This window comes from Rattus norvegicus, chromosome X (assembly GCF_036323735.1).
Source record: "Rattus norvegicus strain BN/NHsdMcwi chromosome X, GRCr8, whole genome shotgun sequence".
NCBI lineage: Eukaryota > Metazoa > Chordata > Mammalia > Rodentia > Muridae > Rattus > Rattus norvegicus.
Window position 1 is genome coordinate 71,554,963 of NC_086039.1, and position 19,071 is coordinate 71,574,033.

The window sequence follows — 19,071 nt, forward strand, 5'->3', positions numbered from 1 at the left end:
CATCTCTACCCTGTACGGACATATGGCCTCCTGCCAGGACCAAGAGGTACCAGAAGTTTTGTCATACAAAATGCATAGAAGTAAACAACTTTTTATAAAACTAGTCTAAAAAATGGCACATGGAAAGGATGGACTTCCCTAGGAAGAACTCTATAAATGACAGGTGACCTCATTCACCTTCTACAGCAGGAAGGGAAAGGAGAACTCAGTTTCCATGCTGAAACCTTAATCAAGAACTTCATATCTAGGAAGTAAATTCTGGGAACATTTATTCTTGTTTTCTGTCTATAAAATTACAAATTAAATCTCAAAGATTAGGAGATTATTTTCTGCCCAAATCTCAGCTGCACATTCATACCCACGATAGCCTGTTTATTGGAGAGGTCATGTGATTGAGTTGGATAAAGCTAAAGGGTTTACTTTTTAGATGATTCCTGTAATATCCTACAATCAAGTTTTCCAAGAACTCTCCGGGATGTTACTTTTTCATTGTTCTGTAACAGTTAAATTTCACACTTCTACGAGATGCTTTAGAGGAAACACAGGGAAAGACACAGATTCAAAGTCTGGCGTCCGTGTTTTGTTGATGTCCCTTGGAGGCCTGATCTTTTCTGAAGTGAAGCAGAGGGAGGCGTGGATCTAGGGGAGAGAGGAAGTAGGGAGGAGACTGGGGGAAGGGGAGGGAGGGGATACTACAGTTGGGATGTAATATATGAGAATTTAAAAAATGAAAAGCGAAGTCTGGCCCCATTCCTTTCTGGATGTCTGAGCACTTTTATGGCATGTAGGCTGTGACAAGGATGAAATGATGTGACACACACCTTTAGGAGATGCACTGCTACTCCTGTCCCAGAAGTACACTCCAGAAACCAAGCTGCAGCTTGCAGGGTTCTGCTGTTTCCTGTCCCAGTGCCTAGTGCAGTGTCTGCTATGTGATACATTTTTGTAGAATAAATGAACACAATAGTTTTTTTCGTATTTAAACACGCGCACATACCCAGAATAGCAATCTAGGTCAGATGTGCAGCACAGCACCTGGGCACACAGGAAGCTTCTCCCCTCAACCTCCTCCTCGTTGCTCACTAATGTTTCATAAACTCTATAAAGTGAGGAGCCACTCAGTTCTTTTGCAGGAAGGTCAGAGTGTCTTTGGAGAGGTAAATTTCGGTCTTACACTCACAGGAACTAATGGTGCGTTTAAAATACCAAGGACTTCTAGTTCCAAGTCAAGTCAGACAATAGTTCTTGGGCTATAAACACGCACTTGAAAGACACTATATTAAGAATCAGTGGTGTGATTTTTTTCCTGTTCTTTGTTAGATGGGAGTGACATTGAGTACAGATGCACAACACATTCCACCGAAGAATAAAGGTTTAGGGTTACACACAGCATTCGTTTAAGTGCCCTGCTGCTACATGTTACATGTTTGCATGAAGGAGAAGTGTGAGGGGGAGAAGCTACGTGTATATCCAGGTGCTGTGCTAAAGAACAAGTACTCTCTAGGTTGGCTACCTGGTCTAGCCCAGTAACAAACCCCCAAATGTTCTCTAAAAGCAGGTGATAAACTCTAAAAACTTAAATGCTGGGTACCTTTAATCCCAGCACTGGGAGGCAGAGGGAGATAGATCTCTGTGAGTTCAAGGCCAGCCTGGACTACAGAGAGAAGCCTTGACTCAAAAAAACAAACCCAACCAAACCAAAATAATAACAAAACTACTAACTAACGAACCAACCAACCAACCAAAAACCACATTAATTTCATTCCCCAGTACTGCAAAAAAAAAAGCTCTTTAAATTTCAATAGAAAAGTATGAATGGAGAGGTAAAAACATTAAGTAGGGTGGGATTGGAAACATTGCTCTTGCTGAGAACTGGAGCTATGTTCCCAGCACCAGCACCCATGTCAGACACATCGCAATGACCTGTAACTCCAGCCACAGAGGCTTCAAAGTCTTCTGGCCTCCACAAGCAGCTGCAGTCAGATACACATACCCATACACATGCATACACACAATTAAGAGATAAAAATAAATTTTAAAAAGAGATTACGAGTTTAATAATAAGTCTCTAAGTGACTGACTTTTTCTTTATGTCAGTGGTCTTTTTTTTTTTTTTTGGTTCTTTTTTTTTTCGGAGCTGGGGACCGAACCCAGGGCCTTGCACTTCCTAGGTAAGTACTCTACCACTGAGCTAAATCCCCAGCCCCATGTCAGTGGTCTTTGATTGAGACCAAAGGTTTACTTCAGTTTTGAGCTACATAATATAAGTCACAGGGCACAGGTGATAATAGCCCAAGGACCAACGACAGGTAGATTTTATTTTAATGGATAACATACAAACCATATTTCACTAGAATAAGCATTTCTCAGGGTAGGCTGACATTTCTTCTTAGCAAATCTTCATATATGAACATAGACTGTTACTGAATGCGAGCTCCAGTGTAAGAAGCTTTCCTAAGTCCTCTTAATGGAGGAGCTGTTCAGCAGCATCTCCTTTAGGTGATATATTTATGCAGTGTCTATGTTATCTCAAAGATACGCAGTTCAATATTCTTAATAAAACACTTTTACTTTGAGACAGGATCTCATGTATTTGTGGATGGCCTCAAACTCCCTATGTAGTGAAAGATAGCTTGAGTTCCTCATCCTCCCTCCTATCCCTACCTCCCAAGTGCTAGGATTACACCTATGTGCAATGTGCGACCATGCCTGTTTTATGCAGTGCTAGGGTGAAATCCTAGGCTTCGTGCATGCATGCATGCAGGCAGGCAAGCATTGACAACTGACCTTTATGCGCAATCCTAAAATTGTGATTTCCTTTTCAAAATGTTTTACCATCAACTTCAGTATACATACCCACACATATTATAAGCACCTCATATATGGTTTTTCTATTAGACAAGCAGATATCCAGTAAAGAATAATTGATGGTTGTTAGGGGTGTAAATGATAGTTAGGATACAAACTAAGAAATGCTAGCAGGACTCTGAATTGACTGGTGCATATGTCAGAGATGTTACGGCAGTTCCCACCAGGCAAGCAGCTGGCGTATTCTGCTATTACTATTTATCAAAACCTCCCTTGAACCAACAGCCAAGAAGTACTTGTTTCTGTCCTTCTCTTGCACAGTTCTTGACTGTGACTGCTCCCAAAATCATTGTCATACATAGCATGTTAGGCAAGCGCAAAACAGTATTAAGACAGTTTTACATCATATTCACATATAGCTAGAGAGCAAGCAAGTTAAATACAGGTAAAGCAGTACCTCTCTGTATGTATAGATGTATGAACACACACACACACACACACACACACACACACACACACACTCCAGAGTTTTATGTACACTTGGTAAGTGCCCTATCAGGAAGTCCCACCTCCAGCTTTATTTATACTTCTAGATGACAATGCTTAATATTTTTTTCCTCCAAACTTTGTGAGTGTGATATGGGCAGGGTTGTGAGTGTGTGATGTGTTCAGGGTTGGGAGTGATTTGAATGAAATTATTATCATCTTGATTTATATAAAGTCTCTATGAAATTATTATCATCTTGATTTATATAAAGTCTCTATACCTGAGCCATAAGTTCCACTTGAGGGAAGTGATATGCTCATGATAGTAATGCTACTATTCATTTCTATTGGTTGATAAATGGCCAACTCACAATGCCAACTCCACTAGCTCCCATAAAACTTACAGGAAGCTTGTATAAAATCATGGACCTCTGTCTTTAATACCAAATGACCCAGGGACATCTAATATGAAATTGTCATTTAAACAAAAACCTTCAGCTCTTTTGTTGGTATTAGAAAACATTCACATAACATTTCCGTATCCAGTCTATTACAAAAAGAAATTTTAAGTAAGGAGGGGCGCTCAGTGTTATGATGAAACTTTTAAGTCCCTGCCTGAAAAGCTGGAAAAATATGAAAGTTACAAGCAAGGAAAAGGCAATCTTCCTTTAAAAGAAAGGGAAGACAGAAAGAAATGAAGGGGAAAGAAAAAGAGGGAAAAAAAGAGAGCTTTGAAAGAAGGCAGGGCAATGAGTGTCTGAATCCTGCACAGAAAATCAGCTCAGGAACAAATTAGCAATTGAGAGATAACTCCAAAACTGAGCAGCGTCTGCTTGTGCCAGCGATAAGCTTCTTTCTATCTCTGTAGTGAGGGGTGAGCCGGAGAACCAGCGGGCTTACAGAGCAAACAGGTGAGAAGGACACAGCGGAAGGGTTGCATGACTTTCTCAAAGATCAGCCACTCCTCTGTCAAGTGTCTTTGGAGGTAGGCACTGTAACAACGGCCTCTAGTTCCAAACCATGCTAGGTAGAAGTACCCTGAGGATAATTCCTGAGACTGAGAAGCGTGTTTATCGGGACTGCTAAACTATGCAAAGCTTTTCAGATGCCAGTACTTTTCTTCTTGTGCTCTACTACCTGATCACCTGAGAGCCAGGGAGCTGGCTCTCCAGCATTTGCCAAGTCTGCTGTCCATCAAATGAATGCTATTCCTAGAGGCTTTGGGGAGGAGACATTGTGCCGAAAGCTCATCTGGGGGCTTTTTTTTTTAATAGAAGGATGTTCCCTTTCTGTTACAGGAGTGTCAGGCTCAAGTCAACAATGGTGGGGCAGATACTTGGCATGGGAAGCCTTGGAGAGAGAGGCACCTTGACACGGTGCTGTCAACAGAAGTGACTTCTGCAGCCTAACAAATGATGCAACCACTGTGCTTCTTTTTGAGAACCTGGAGTCTGTTATTCTGGGTGACCAGTGTCTGTCTGCACTGCCTGTGAGGATCAATAGGCAGTCTTTGGATCTATAAACTGATGACTGTCTGTTTCTTTAGTTGGCAAGCTAGAAGACTCTTCAGTGAATGCTAGCCTGATGTTGTCTACCAGGAAGCCTGTGGCAGAATGGATTGTGTGAAGGGAAAACATATGTAATCTTGGGGCATATTTCCTTTAAAAATGCTTCTACTCATGTTTAATACCTACGTTATTTTAAACATGAATTGCCATGACATTAACTTTTGAAAAATCATTTATAACGAATTAGTGTACATAAAGCAAAATCAGAAAACATAGGGGAAAACAGACATTTTCATGATTTAAGGATAAATAGTAGCCTTCCTTCAGGAGAGTAGAAGCTGGGAAATCCTCAAGTCTGCACATAATGTTCAGCTTTTGTCACAGGCAGTGAAATGCCAAGCTGATGGGGGATAAAAGAAAATCTCAGGAGGTCTTATGATTGACAGATAATTCAATAGGGACACATGTAAGGTGATCCACTTAGAGAAGGCCAGATATCCCAAACTACACTTGCAGGCTGGTAAATGGTGATCTTTCAATTAAGAGCCAGGAAAGAGCTCTAAGAAACCCTGTGGACAGTCCCCTGAAAGAACAACTTAGTGTCCTGCTATGGTAAAAGAAAAAAACAAAGGCCAACAAAATGTTGGGCACTGTCAAGAAGGAGATTAAAAGACAAACAAAATAATTTTCCTTTACAGAGAACCACAGGACATCTTCATTGGTAAGGTTACATAAGCACTTCTGATCTGCACATCTCAAGGACAGAACAAAGCCTAAGGGAAACAAAGAAGGGCAATTAAACCATCAGTGGCAGGCTCGACAATCTCTTCCAGCCGGACAATCCAGAGTTATCCCAGGGACACGATGAGGAGTATGAAAAGTCTGGTGCTGCTGACTGACTGCAGGATGACTTGCCTCCCCAAGTCTCTTAAGCTCAGAGGTACCTTTGAAGTTTTTATTTCTCATACAGTTCTACTCTGTTTACACAACTGCCTGTGATGGGGGGCAGAGCAGGCAGGCTCCTCTGGGAAGTCCCTGTTTTCTACCAGCAATTGGGAGAAATGTGAGCTGGGTGGGGGTAGGGATTAAACAGGTTTCCATCCTCACTGCTTACCTTCGGCGAGCTTGACTGGTGGACTTGCAGTTAGGCTTACCTTGTCCATTGCCAATGTCGGCTGTAAAATTGTAGCTGATTGACCTTAATTTGGGCAAATATGAGCCTCCCTTCATTCTGCAGGACTCTCAACCCCAGTCGTCTACAAACCAAACCATGTCTGCCTGTATATGTATGTGTAGCTTCATAACCGTATTCTTAACTCTAGTGTAAAAAGAAATTTGGACTGGGGAAGAATGTAGCTTAGTGTATACAGGGCACTGATTCTGTCTCCAGCACAGTAAACAGATTCCACCCTTTCCAAACTCCCTCTATTACTGTTTCTGTGCTTTCTGAATACACTTTTAATCAGGTGTACAGGGAGGACACAATAATGAATGATAAATCATTACCATCGACTCTAATGTTCATGTCAGTGGAGGAAAACAGGTCTCCATGAGAAAACCCAAAATATAGCATCAGGCTAATAAAGTAACGCACATGCAAGAAAGTATGGGTGAAGGGACTCCTCAGGACAGCTTAAAATTTTTTATTCTGGGACAGTCTTTATCACATGGTATAGCAGGTTCAGTCAAATGGAAACTCTCGTCTCTGATCCAACTGTTTAGTGCTCTAACAGGGGACAGTTACCAGATCAAACAAGCATAGGAAGTAGTATCTAAAGGTGACATGAGCTGGGCATGGTGGTGCACACCTTTAGCCCCAGCAGTTGGAAGGCAGAGGCAAGCAGATCTCTGTTAGTTTGAGGGCAGCCTGGTCTACACAGAGGGTTTCAGTACAGCTAGGGTTATATAGAAAGACCCTATTTCAAAAAAAAAGATAACATATATGTGAGCATTTAATGGTTTTCATTTTCAAATTGTTCCTTGAAAACAAGAATTATGAGTTTGAGAAACACAGCACCCTTCGGAGAGATCCGATTTACTTGCAACTAGTTCTGTGTCACTGTCATACCTTTCACAGATGTGATAGTACTTCTCATCCTGGATGCCATCCTGAATGGGCACATTGACACTGTAGTACCGTCCTTTCCCCAGGCCAACATCAGACATGTCACCTGTTCCTGTAAAAGATAGAAATGCCAGGACCAGTCACTAAGACACAAAGGACTGTCCGAGAGCAATACAGAACAGCAAAATGGTCAATTAGGAGACTAACTCTAAATTCTTGGTTTTCTCTAAGAAAATGAAATTGAAAAATAATCTGGAGAAACAATACCCATCAATGCTGTTGGGGGAAGTGGAAAAACAATAAGGAAATTGAGAAATATTAATTGACATCTTACTGGATGAAATAAAATAATAAGAGCTCATATGACATGTCATTTAAATTATCAGAATTACATGTGGTATGTGATAAAATTCTAAGTGGTCTTGTCTGTTGACAGGCCATAAAAGTCACCTGGAATTAAAAAAGCATTCATTGTCATTCCCTTTGTCACTTGAAGTGATATGTGTTAAAATTTTGCAGAGAAGAGCACAAATAAGGTGTTAACAGCATGGGGATATATAAAAACAAGATATAAAACATGTAAAAATGATAGTATCTAGACATGGACTGTGTGGGGAGCATGCAGTTGACTTGCCTGGGAAAAATCCTGGAGAGAACTTGTGCAGGGACACAGTCATAACTTTAGATGTAAAACTGAAGGCATCTTCTACACCTACCGGAGAGAAATGTCAAAAGGATCACGTCAGTGTGCAATTCCTGTTTTCAACAGGAATCTAACAAGTAGCAATGGAAAGAAGGTGAGAGGAGAAGGCATCTGGAAAAGATAATGAACTGAGAAATTAAAGCACACAAACTCTTGGTTTCTGACTACAGTTATTACAGATGAGAGAGAACACAGCCTCAATTCATGGCAACCAGAGCCTCTCATTTCCAAGCAATAGGATGTCCAGGTTCTTCATTCTAACTTCTATTCTAAAAGGTGGGAAGGAACAGGAGCCCAGGACTGAGCAGAGAACAATGGCATTAGCCAGGAAGATTCATCATCTGTTTTGTCTGAGTGTTTCTAGTTAAATTCTTGGGACTTTTCCCCAAAGAACTATAATATGGTAATCCTTTAAAAAAAATAACCAAGAAAGCAGCGATTAGGCTTTATTTAGTTAAGACTTAATGATGAGGTACCTGTCTGTAATACAGAGTTGGGGATACGGATGGGTAACCCAAAGTCTCCTGAGCACTCTGTGACTTACAACTTTCTTCTGAGCAACCCGGCATGGTCCTGTCCTCCAACAGCCCCCTTATAGGAAGATGTTGCACTCTATTTGCTAAAACAAATGTTTGTATTTTGGAACTGCTTAAAGGAAGTGAGAGAAATACAATTAAATTCTTGAAACCCAGGACAGTAATAAAACTTTAAAGGAGCTTGCTGTTCCCCAACCTCAAACTGGTTTGGTGTGTGCCCAAAATAGGGGGCACCTTCAGTTGTTAATAGCAGCTTTAAAACCATTTTAAAGCCTGGAGGAAGATTGGGGGGAGCCTTTGTAGACAGATGTCTCCTTTCCCCTTGAACAGTCAGAAAATGACTAGATGCCTATGAGATAAAAGCTCCGATTTAAAGTCACCCTCCAAACTTAAGTGTTGGCCACGCTGCCCCTTCCTCTGAGGACCTCAGTCACACTCATACCCTGAAATGGAAGGACTCTTAGCAAATCTACGTACTGTGCTCCTTCATATTTCAAACAAAGATATTGTCTCTGTGTTGACTTAAATGTATTTAAGTCTTTATTAGAGGCCAACAGAAACCTTAAAAAAATAGGAAGTCTATTTGTATATAACAGGTATGTTTGAATTTCCCAAGCCCTGTGTTTTGCCCTAGGGAGGTAGTTAAAACCAGTTAAAGACTCCAGGCAGAAAGCATTAAATAAACAGAAGAAAATAAATGAAAATACCATTTCAACAGAGGGAGGCGGAAGTGCTAAAGCAGGGCACACGATGGAAATACTAATGATTTATTCATCCAGAAAAGTGGCAATTTACATTTCCACCAATCCTGTATGCAAATTTCTGTTTTCTCCTGTGATGACTAACAGTGGCAGTTCTTATTTCTTTTAAATCTTAGGCAGGAAGAAGGGCTCGAAATTGAATTTCTATTAGTATTAAAGTACTGAGCACCAATTTATGTGTTCGGTGGCCATTTGTATCTTGTCGCACAGGAAAGGCAGGGTTTTAAAAAAAAATCATACTTTCAAAACGACATAGTCAGAGAGGCAGGGGATGTGGAGTTGGTATGAAAGAGGAGAGAAGTTAGGTAGGGAAAGGTGAGGATGGGTAGGAATAGCCAGTGAAGCCATCACAGGATGCCGGTGGTAGAATTGTGGGAGATTTCAAATAAAGCAAATGTATAGGAGTTGGTGGGTAGGGCAGAGGTCACTGGAAGGGAGGTGCTGAAGAGGGGAAATAAAGTGAAATGAAACACACCATAAAAGTTGGCTGAAACAGGAAACTCTAAATGGTGTAGGAATAACACTGCAAATGGAGAGAAGAGCGGTTTGATTCAGGTGACAGGCCTATTTCATTCTTACATGGCTCGGCAGACTTGGGCCTATTTTTGAACCTGGTATTAATACTCTGAATTTCATAAGCCTGTGCTCACTCATAAGACAAATACTTTACTGAGCTGCTACTGTATATGCAGTACTGACAGAAAGGAGTAAACCACTTGATCCCGGCCCTGGGAGAACTTAAAAGTTTCTGTGGGAAGACAAGATATAGACGATAGTACAAAACAATACAGCATAAAACAGAGTCTAGTGATAGAAAACCACACAGGCCTTTGACAGCACAAGAGTACTCTTGGGCAGCAGTGGTCAAAGGGATCCAGTGGTGCTGGGCCTTGAATGAGGGAGGAAGTGGCCAAACTGAGGAAAAAGGAAGCAAAGTAAGGAGGTGGGATTAGAGAGACACGTCTGGAAGAGTAAGACACGCAAATTGAGTAGAAAGGGATCCAGAAATGGTTAGAAAGATGAGAGGCCTGTTTGAGGCCTTAAAAGGTAAGGTAAAGAAAGCATACTTTTCCATAAGGAACTCAGATTTCATGGGGTTGTCTGTGACACAACTGAGGTGCTTTTACAGTGTTGACTATATGTCTGACCTACTTAGTCTGAGTATCTGATACCTGTGGCACAGCAATCTGCACTTTACAAAAAACTCCCCAGGTCATTTAGCAGCACAGTCATATATGAGAACCATTTCTCTAGGCTACGGGTCATCAAAGTACGTGTGGCTAGACAGTAAACATCCTGGATGCCAAACTACTTATAGCCTCTGCACACGTATGTGTATGTCTTGAACAACATTGTTAAAAAACAAAAATTCACTGGGTAGCAGTGGCACCAGCCTGTAATCTCAGCACTCGGGAGGCAGAAGCAGGCAGATCTTTGAGTTCGAGGCTAGCCTGGTCTACAGAGTGAGTTCCAGGGAAGCCAGGGCTACACAGAAAAACTGTCTCAAAAAAACAAAACAAAACACCAAAAATGAAAATCAATTCTTAGGCTCACTGGTCATATGAGAACAAGCCTCTGGGACATGGTGCCCCTCGTTATGGGCAAGGAAGAGGCTTTGTACCTTTTAAATTAAGGCTGTGTCCCACCCTGGAATATAGTCAGAAATTCAGTGGGCAGGTCCTCAATGTGGTCTGATGTTTGTTTGAAGCTTTTCTGTTATCTTTCATGTTTGTTTGGATGTTTTTCTGTTAATTCCTTGTTTCCAGCAATGTGCTGCTATCCTAAGACAATATGTAATTGGTAGCTGGCTATTGGCGAGAACTCCAAAACGCTGGCCCTCCATCTAGTCATTCTTACTGGAGAGAAATTCTGATGAGGAGATGCCTAGAGTTTCCTTAGAATCTATTCAAAGGGCCCTAAAGTGGTTCCTGAACAGTGGAGTAAATGCTAAGCAAGTTTTTTCGGGTCTTCTCATTCTCTACTGTGAAACTGAGCTTCAGGAGACAGAAGAGAGAAAATGACAGGAGCCTGCCTGGCTTAGGCAGCAGGAAAGAATTGTAGTTAGTCAGAGAAATCTATGCACTACCTAATTCAGAAATGACAATCAGGAACATTTAATTGCTTTAGGCGTTTCTCTTTTTCTTAGTTGCCTAGAAGTAGCTTGACTGACCAAAACCTGCTGTCCTAGGAGGGAAGCATCTTTGAAGCTGAAGGCCTTACCATCTCCATGGTGTAGATCCAAGTCCACATAGAGAATCCGGTCAAATTTCCGTCGCAATCGTAATATTCCTAGGACAGCATCATTGAGATAACAGAAACCAGATGCTTCATCTCTGCAAGAAAACAAGTTGCTACAGCCAACAACTGAAAAGCTGTCCAAGGGAGTCTTTACAGCCAAGCATCTAAACTGCGAGATCCAGTCCCATAAAGCACCCCCTTCTTTTAAGAAGAACAAACATCACCTGTAAGGATTATATAGTAAATGCGCCAGAATGATCAGAGAATGTATTTCAATAAAGTAAATATTCAGAATGATTAGTTTTGTTTTCCTACTTGCAATCCCAGAGGTTTCAAAGCATTAGATTTTTATAACTACATTGAATAAGACTTTTCTCTGACAATTTCACACACACACACACACACACACACACACACACACACACACACACACACACACACGCACACACACGAAACAACCAAAAAAACAAAAAACAAATCTTGTAGTCCTCTGGGGTCATGATAATAAACACTGATTTCCACTCATGCCTCTCTAAGGAAGCTAAGACCTAGGTGGGCCCTTAAAGATAGTTCTACAGAAAATGGATATTGGATTCATTGTAGTAACTCTATAACATAACCCAGGAGTTGGTTGTTTTTTATTTTAATATGCTTTCATACTTGTTATTCATGAAAACTGAGTATAGAACAGACAAACATATAACCTTTTGGGCACATTAATGCAGTTGCCTCTCTATGGATTTAATTTTGAAATGGGGAGTGAAGAAAACCATTGTCCCTGGTGTCACTGAGTCCTGTCACATCACTTTATCCTCTTATCAACATTTGCTTGCTCTTTTATTACACTTTTATTGAGCCTTGCTGATTAGATAGAAAGGAGTATATTAGAACTTAGAACTTATTTTAAAGCCTCATTCCAAGTGCCACAATTTCTTTTGCTCCCCTAGAGATTTCAAACATCCGGCCCACCCCAGTTTTGTTTGCCATGAGATTTTACTTGAAACAAAATTCTAGGCATGGCCATTTGCAATGGCACCATTGCTACTGTGAGAAACCTTTCTAGGGCCTACATAATGGGAAAAAATCCTGAAGTCTCTCTCCCATGATATTTCACACTCTAAACAATGCTCTGCTTCCCAGACTAAATTGATGAGACAGGTCCAGTGGTAAGCAGGAAATTGGTGACACCATCACTGGACACTGCCACGATCAGTAAGAGGAGCACAGCAACTGATCTAGCTAAGTAGCTTGCCCTTAGGTATACAACAGGGAAGAAACCAAGGAAAGGAAGGATGAGTTCAACCATGAATTCTTTGAGAATTAAATGTAGTTTCAAATGTTCGTGCATGCGCATGCTATTTTCTAATTCTGAAAGTTGACATTTTATAAAGCTGCCATCTTAGTAAATAACAAAAGCCAATGTGTTATCTTAAAGAACATCAAACACTTTTGAAATAAAACACTAAGTGCTAGGCAAAAAGAGGAACAAGAAGATGGCCATGAAAAGTGATGGCCATAATATCAACAATTCTGGCAGTTCTTTACTTTCTGTGTGAGCATGTAACCTTTTCCCACCTTTGGATGGGATTACCAAATTAGATTATCAAAATCTCATAAAGTGGGGGTGTTGTGATATACATATGTAATCCTAGTACTCTCAAAGCAGACACAGGATCATAGGTGGCAAGTTAGCATGTGTTATACAGCAAAATCCTGTCTCATAAAACCAAGGGCTAGGAGTAAAGCTCAGAGGAAGAGTAATGACTAGCATATGTAAAACTCTGGGTTTTATTCTCTATATTAAGATGACAGTGACAACAGTGACAACCAAACATGACAACTGACAAACCAACGGCAGTGAACCACGACAATGAAGATGATTACAAGCAAGTAAGTAAGCTCTGAGATTAAGGGAGTTTTATTCTCACTTGCTTATAGAAATAAATACATGTTTAGATAAGATTACTAAAAGTTTCACAAAATAAGGAAACTGAACTTTCAGGACTTCCAAAGTACTACAAAGTAATCTTTAAAAACCTTTCCAAGTGCCAGGTGTGCTGGTGGTTATCTTTAATCCCATCACTTGGTAGGCAGAAGCAGACAAATCTTTGTGAGTTCAAGGCTAGCCTGGTCTACATGGCAAGGCTAGCCAGGACTACATAGTGAGACTCTATCTAAAAAAAAGCAAATATTTTAATAGTTCAAGATCATATAATTTATGTAAATTTAATAATTAAGACTAATTTAATAGTTACCAAATTATTAAAATCAGTTATATCTTATTTATCAGTGTTAGGTATAATGTACAGGACTATTTTTAGTTTACTTAAACATGTTCTTCCTAATCATTTTACAGGTTCATTAACTGAACAAGCGAATATTACTTCTACCAAGTATGTAAGAGGATGTAAAATGTGTATTTGTTAAACCAAGTTTAGTCATTATTATGGGAAACTATTTCAAATGTAAATGTGTTTTGTATTCTATCAGCTTAAGATAATTTGTTAGATCTTAAGGTAACAGAAAACTCTGGCTGATGTCTAATTCAATTATTTCTAAGGAAATGGTGAAGCATCAGCATAGGATCTTGGGTTTATACACACATATGCTTCCTATTTGTACACGTACATATGCGTGTATTATGCCTCCATGCAGTTATGTGTGCTCACATGCATGTGGATGCATATGTGAAGGTCAGAGGTTGATATTGGATGTCTCCTTTAGTGTCTCTCCCTTTTATTTACGGAAGTAGGGTCTCCTGCTGAACTTGCAGCTCATAGGTACAGTGAGTCTAATTAGCCAGCTTGCCCTGTGGCTCCCCGTCACCACCTCCAAAGCATAGGGAATACAGGCAAGGCGACAAGCCTACTTGGCTTTTATATTGGTGCTGGAGATCCAAACTCTGGTCCTCATGCTTAGGCAATATGCATTTTATCCACTGACCATCTCCCTAGTTCTGCTTTTATTTTCAGAAGTTACAGAAAGCTATATTTGAGTATGTTAAAGGATGTGTTCCTTTAGGCACTAAGAGAGGGATATGTGTGGATACAGAAAGTTGTAGAGGGTTTACAAAAAGAATTTTATTTGTTTAGGTCAAAGCTGGCTCAATTCTGGTGTGTGACTGATAAAATTTCTGACAAGAACTTTACATTCAAGCATACTGATGAAAAACTAGCTTTGTTATTTCTGTGTTTGGAGTCTTAGTCTGTTCTTACTACTTGGGAATGGCTTGCTTTACCTTCGGGAAAATCTTCCTAGGTAACAAATATTCTGCCTCCTTCCAGAATTATCTTCCACAGTCTCCTACTTTCTACTTCCACTGGCCTCACATATGGTAAGCAAGGCCTCTCCTTTGGGGTATGTTCTCGTATTCCTTGATTCCTTAAGAAAGCAAAGTCTTCTTGCTCAGGAAGGAGCGAAGGGTCTTTTCGGTCACGTTGCTTCTCTGCTTCTATGGGAAATATCTGTTACTTGGGTAGAACAGAGAAGTCAAGCATTATTCTTTTAAGAGAGGACTCAGCCTGTCTTTTTTTTCCCCCCGGAGCTGGGGACCGAACCCAGGGCCTTGCACTTGCTAGGCAAGCGCTCTACCACTGAGCTAAATCCCTAACACCACATTATTCTTTTAATAGCCCATCATCCCATCTTAACCAAGTTTCAGAGGACCCATGGGGGAAAAATCATAAAGGAGGCACCTATGACTGTCAGGTTTGTGTGGTGTCACTATTGCTGTGTGACAGACGTAGAACTGTCAAGTCAGAAGTGATGATTGGCCTCTCGTAGGTTATAGCAGTAAAATGTTACCAATATAAATAGTTCAGAAACTGTATGCTGCATGAGCTTGTCCATGTCTCTACCAGCCATGATATATTTCTATTTCCCAGGGGTCAGCTTACTGCTTTGTCAAACTTTAGACAACTAGAGGACTATGTCCATTACTCATCATGAGGACTACATGCTAAGACCCCTGTGGATTCCTAAAACTCTGTTAAGTCAAAAACACTTCTTTTCTCTGTATGCATGTAAGTGTACCCACACCATATTTTTCTCTCTGTGTTTGTGTGTGTGTGTGTGTGTGTGAGAGAGAGAGAGAGAGAGAGAGAGAGAGAGAGAGAGAGAGAGAGAAAGAGAGGGAGAGAGAGAGGTGGAGATAGCTATGATAAAATTCAAATTACACATGAGGCATAATAAAAGACCAGTAATGATAACAAAATGGAACAATGGTAAAATGGAACAATGATAAAGATGCACTATAATGAAAGTTATATGAATGTAGTTACATGAATGTTCTCTGTCTCTCCAGATATATTTTAAATGACATGCCTACCACAATCACCACATGTGCAGGCCAGAAGAAGGTGTCAGATCCCCTGGAACTGGAATTACAGATAGTTATGAGCTGCCATGCGGGTAATGGACTTGCACCTAGGTCCTTTGGAAGAACAGTTAACCGCTTAACCACTTAACCATCTCTCCAGCCCCTCTCCAAATATATTAATGTGCTGGGATGATGATGATTGATCATGAGGAACTGGAACTGACGAATGTTAAATCCTGGGTGGGGGTTATCGTACTTCTAGTTTCTATTGCTGTGATAAATACCATAACCAAAGACCTCTTGAGGAGGAAAGGGGTTATTTCACCTTACAGCTTGTAGTTCATCATCTAGGAAAGTCAGGGCAAAATTTGAAGGCAGGGGTGTAAGCAGAGATTATGGAGGAGTGCTGCTTATTTGTTTGTTTCTCCTTGCTTGCTCACTCTGTTTTCTTATGGCAGAACCCAGAACCATCTGCCCAGTGCTGGTACTACCCACAATGGGCTGAGCCCTCCAGAGACCAATCTGGTGGGGGAAATTTTTTTTAACTGAGGCTTCCTGTAGGTTGTGTCAAGTTGATAAACACTAACCAGCACAGGGGCACACAATGTTTACACTCAAATTTTCAGGAGTTTTTTTTTTTGTTGTTGTTGTTTTTAAATGTTAATTTGGTCTTAACTGTGCTGCTTCTTAATTTTGAATCTTGGATCTTCCTAGTTGGTAGTTTTTAACTGGGGAATTCATATCATTTACCTAATACAAATGTTTAAGATGCAGTCTTAAACATTACTGAATCTCTTTATTTTCTTTCCCTGGTAGATTCTGCGTATAATCTAACTAAATGCTTGATACATTCATTTTACATTGGACCCAGATTTTTATATTCTGTTTCTGAATCTTTTCCCTCTAAAGATGATATTCATACATTTTTTATAAATTAGACAAAATACCCTGTCTTCTTTGAAAAGTTTAATCATTATGTTTACAGATCTTTTGTTGACAATTTTTTTTGTATTGGCTTTTATCTTGTTTTGCATGCCACACAAACAACTACATCTCCTTGTCAGCTGCGTTATTATTCTCGTAATGAACTCTCATCAGATTTTTCCCTTTTGAAAATGAGCAGTAATAAGGTAACCACAGCCATTGTAAGTCTTTTGTTATCTACAGGCTGCTTTTTATGTTTTCCTTCAATGCTTCCCTGAAAGTACCTACCACTGGCTCTAAGCCAGAGGGCTTCCACCTCAAGAAAAAACCCTCTGAGAGCTCTGACAGCCTCACAGGAAAGAACTGTGGTGGGTACTTTTGTGAACAAGCTTCTGTCAGATGGCTTATTTTCTTTTATTATGTGGCACTGAGGATTGAACCTAGGGCCTTATACATGCTAGGCAGATGCTATAACCCCAGCCTGTTTTACCCACTCCCACCTTTCTCTTTTGACAGAACCTACACCCTTTCATATTAGGACCAAGAAACACCCCTAGTCCTGACAGAACAAGTTAAAACAAGTTTGAAGCCACACTGGTGAATACTGAACTAAGCTGAGATTTTGAAAACTAGTTGAAAAGCAGGTGAGTTAATTACACTCCTAAGTCAAGCCTGAGTGGCATAACTCATAGACTCCAGACCCCTCAAGGAGCTGAGGGATGATCAGGAGTTCTGTTTGGAGTATTTGGTTTTATTTGAGACATGGTCTCACTACATAGACCTGGCTGGCCTTGAATTTGTGGCAGTCCTTCTGCCTCTGTCCCGGGAGTACTAGGATTTACAGGCATGAGCCACTACACCTTGCTTACCTTGCTTGCTCTGGTTAAATCCCAGCCATATTAGTGTACGCACAGTGGTATCTCATTAAGGATTTGATTTGTGTTTCCTTCATGACTGGTTCTTGTTGGGTGTGTGTGTGTGTGTGTGTGTGTGTGTGTGTGTGTGTTTGGGTGTGTGTGTGTGTGTGTGTGTGTGTGTGTGTGTTGCCTAGTTAGGACCTTCGTCCAGTCTTACATTTGTGTTTTTGATCTTGAATAGTAAGAATTATTCATGTTTTCTGTATAGTAAGTCCTTATCCGATGGATATATGGCTGACAAAATATTTCCTCATCATGTAGGTTGTCTTTGATCCACAGAACCTATATAAATATGGAAGAAGAGATCTGACTCCATAGTGATGTTCTTTGACATCCCTACATATGCACTATGGCGCATATACCCACACACATTATATACACATACACACATACCCATTTAAAAAGGCTTTATGTTTGATCAATTCAAGTTTATCTTTTTTTCTTTCACTACTTTTGTCTCCAAATATGTAGGATTACAAGTAATATACCACATCTAGTTTGCTTGTTTGACATGGAATATCATTATATGCCCACATTAGATTTATTATTATTATCATTATCATCATCATTTTTCTCCATCTTTTTTTTTTGGTTCTTTTTTTCGGAGCTGGGGACCGAACCCAGGGCCTTGCGCTTCCTAGGCAAGTGCTCTACCACTGAGCTAAATCCCCAACCCCTTTCTCCATCTTTATTAAATTGGGTATTTCTTATTTAAATTTCAATTGTTACTCCCTTTCCCAGTTTCCAGGCCAACATCCCCCTAATCCCTCCTTCTCCCCTTCTATATGGGTGTTCCCCTCCCCATTTGGATTTTTAAGCTCTAGCTGTCCTAGAACTCAGCTGACCTCAAGCTCTCCAAGATCTGGCTACCTCTGCTTGTGGAGTGCTGGGATTAAAAGTGTGTGTCACTGCATTGACTCCAGCTTGGATTTGAATTTATGATCTTCCTGCCTCAACCTCCAAAGTCCTGGGATTATAGCAAAACATGGTGGCATAAGCCCAGCACTAAGGAGTCAGATACAAAGGCCATTTTCTGCATGTTTGAGGCCAGCCTGGTCTACATAATGAGCTGGAGGCCAGACAGGGCTACATAGTAAGACCCTGTCTCAAAAACCAACAAACCAAAACCAACCAACCAAAGGAAACAACCCCATTACTAGCACCACCACCAAAAGCCCTGGGATTGTAGGTTTTCATCGTATCTAGTTCTTTAGTTCATTCTGTTATCTATCTTTAAAGATGCTTCAGTCACTGAACTCTGTAAACAATTGACCTCTGGTGTTACTGCTTAACTTAGTTTATAGTAAGTAGAGTACTGCTGAGACTATGCCATGTGTCTGCTTTGGGACATTCAGGAGGATTATGCTTACTCAAAGTACTTAGGAATGAGTGATATCTGTCTTAAACAAGGGGGAGAGATAACTTTATTGAAGTTTATCTGAGCCCTGTTGATCCTAGAAAACAGAGATGGCTAAGAAATCCCTCACACCTTTTGTTTTCCAAGAAAAGATTAACCACAGGGTTCACCCTCTCTTGGCACATTATTCCAGCATAAAATACAACTCCATCCTTCCTTATAGTATCTGTAAGACTTACAGCTTACTCAGTTGTCTGCCACTATAACAACCCAGACTCCCTTCTTTTTCTTTGAGATGGTTTTCATTTATGAGTGTCCTCCCCATTGCAATAGCTGAATAAGTAATTCCCTTAATTGCCCATTGCATTCTGTCTTTCACATCACCAACACACAAGTTCAGGGGAGAGACTGGGTTCAACAAACATATTTCTGAATACTTTGTGGAATGAG

The 19,071-nt window shown here is 40.4% G+C and overlaps 1 protein-coding gene across 5 annotated transcripts in view; it reads right to left on the reverse strand.

Annotated features, from left to right (window-relative positions):
• The window catches only part of Hdac8 (histone deacetylase 8), a 207,626-nt gene that overhangs the window by 129,723 nt on the left and 58,832 nt on the right, over positions 1-19,071 (reverse strand). For all 5 annotated transcript variants that reach the window (NM_001126373.2, XM_063280147.1, XM_017602109.3 and 2 more), the window contains exons 5-7: positions 11,088-11,200; positions 7,502-7,579; positions 6,871-6,979 (exon numbers count right to left, since the gene is read on the reverse strand). In NM_001126373.2, coding sequence (NP_001119845.2) covers positions 6,871-6,979; positions 7,502-7,579; positions 11,088-11,200 — 300 coding nt within the window. The remainder of the gene's footprint in view (positions 1-6,870; positions 6,980-7,501; positions 7,580-11,087; positions 11,201-19,071) is intronic.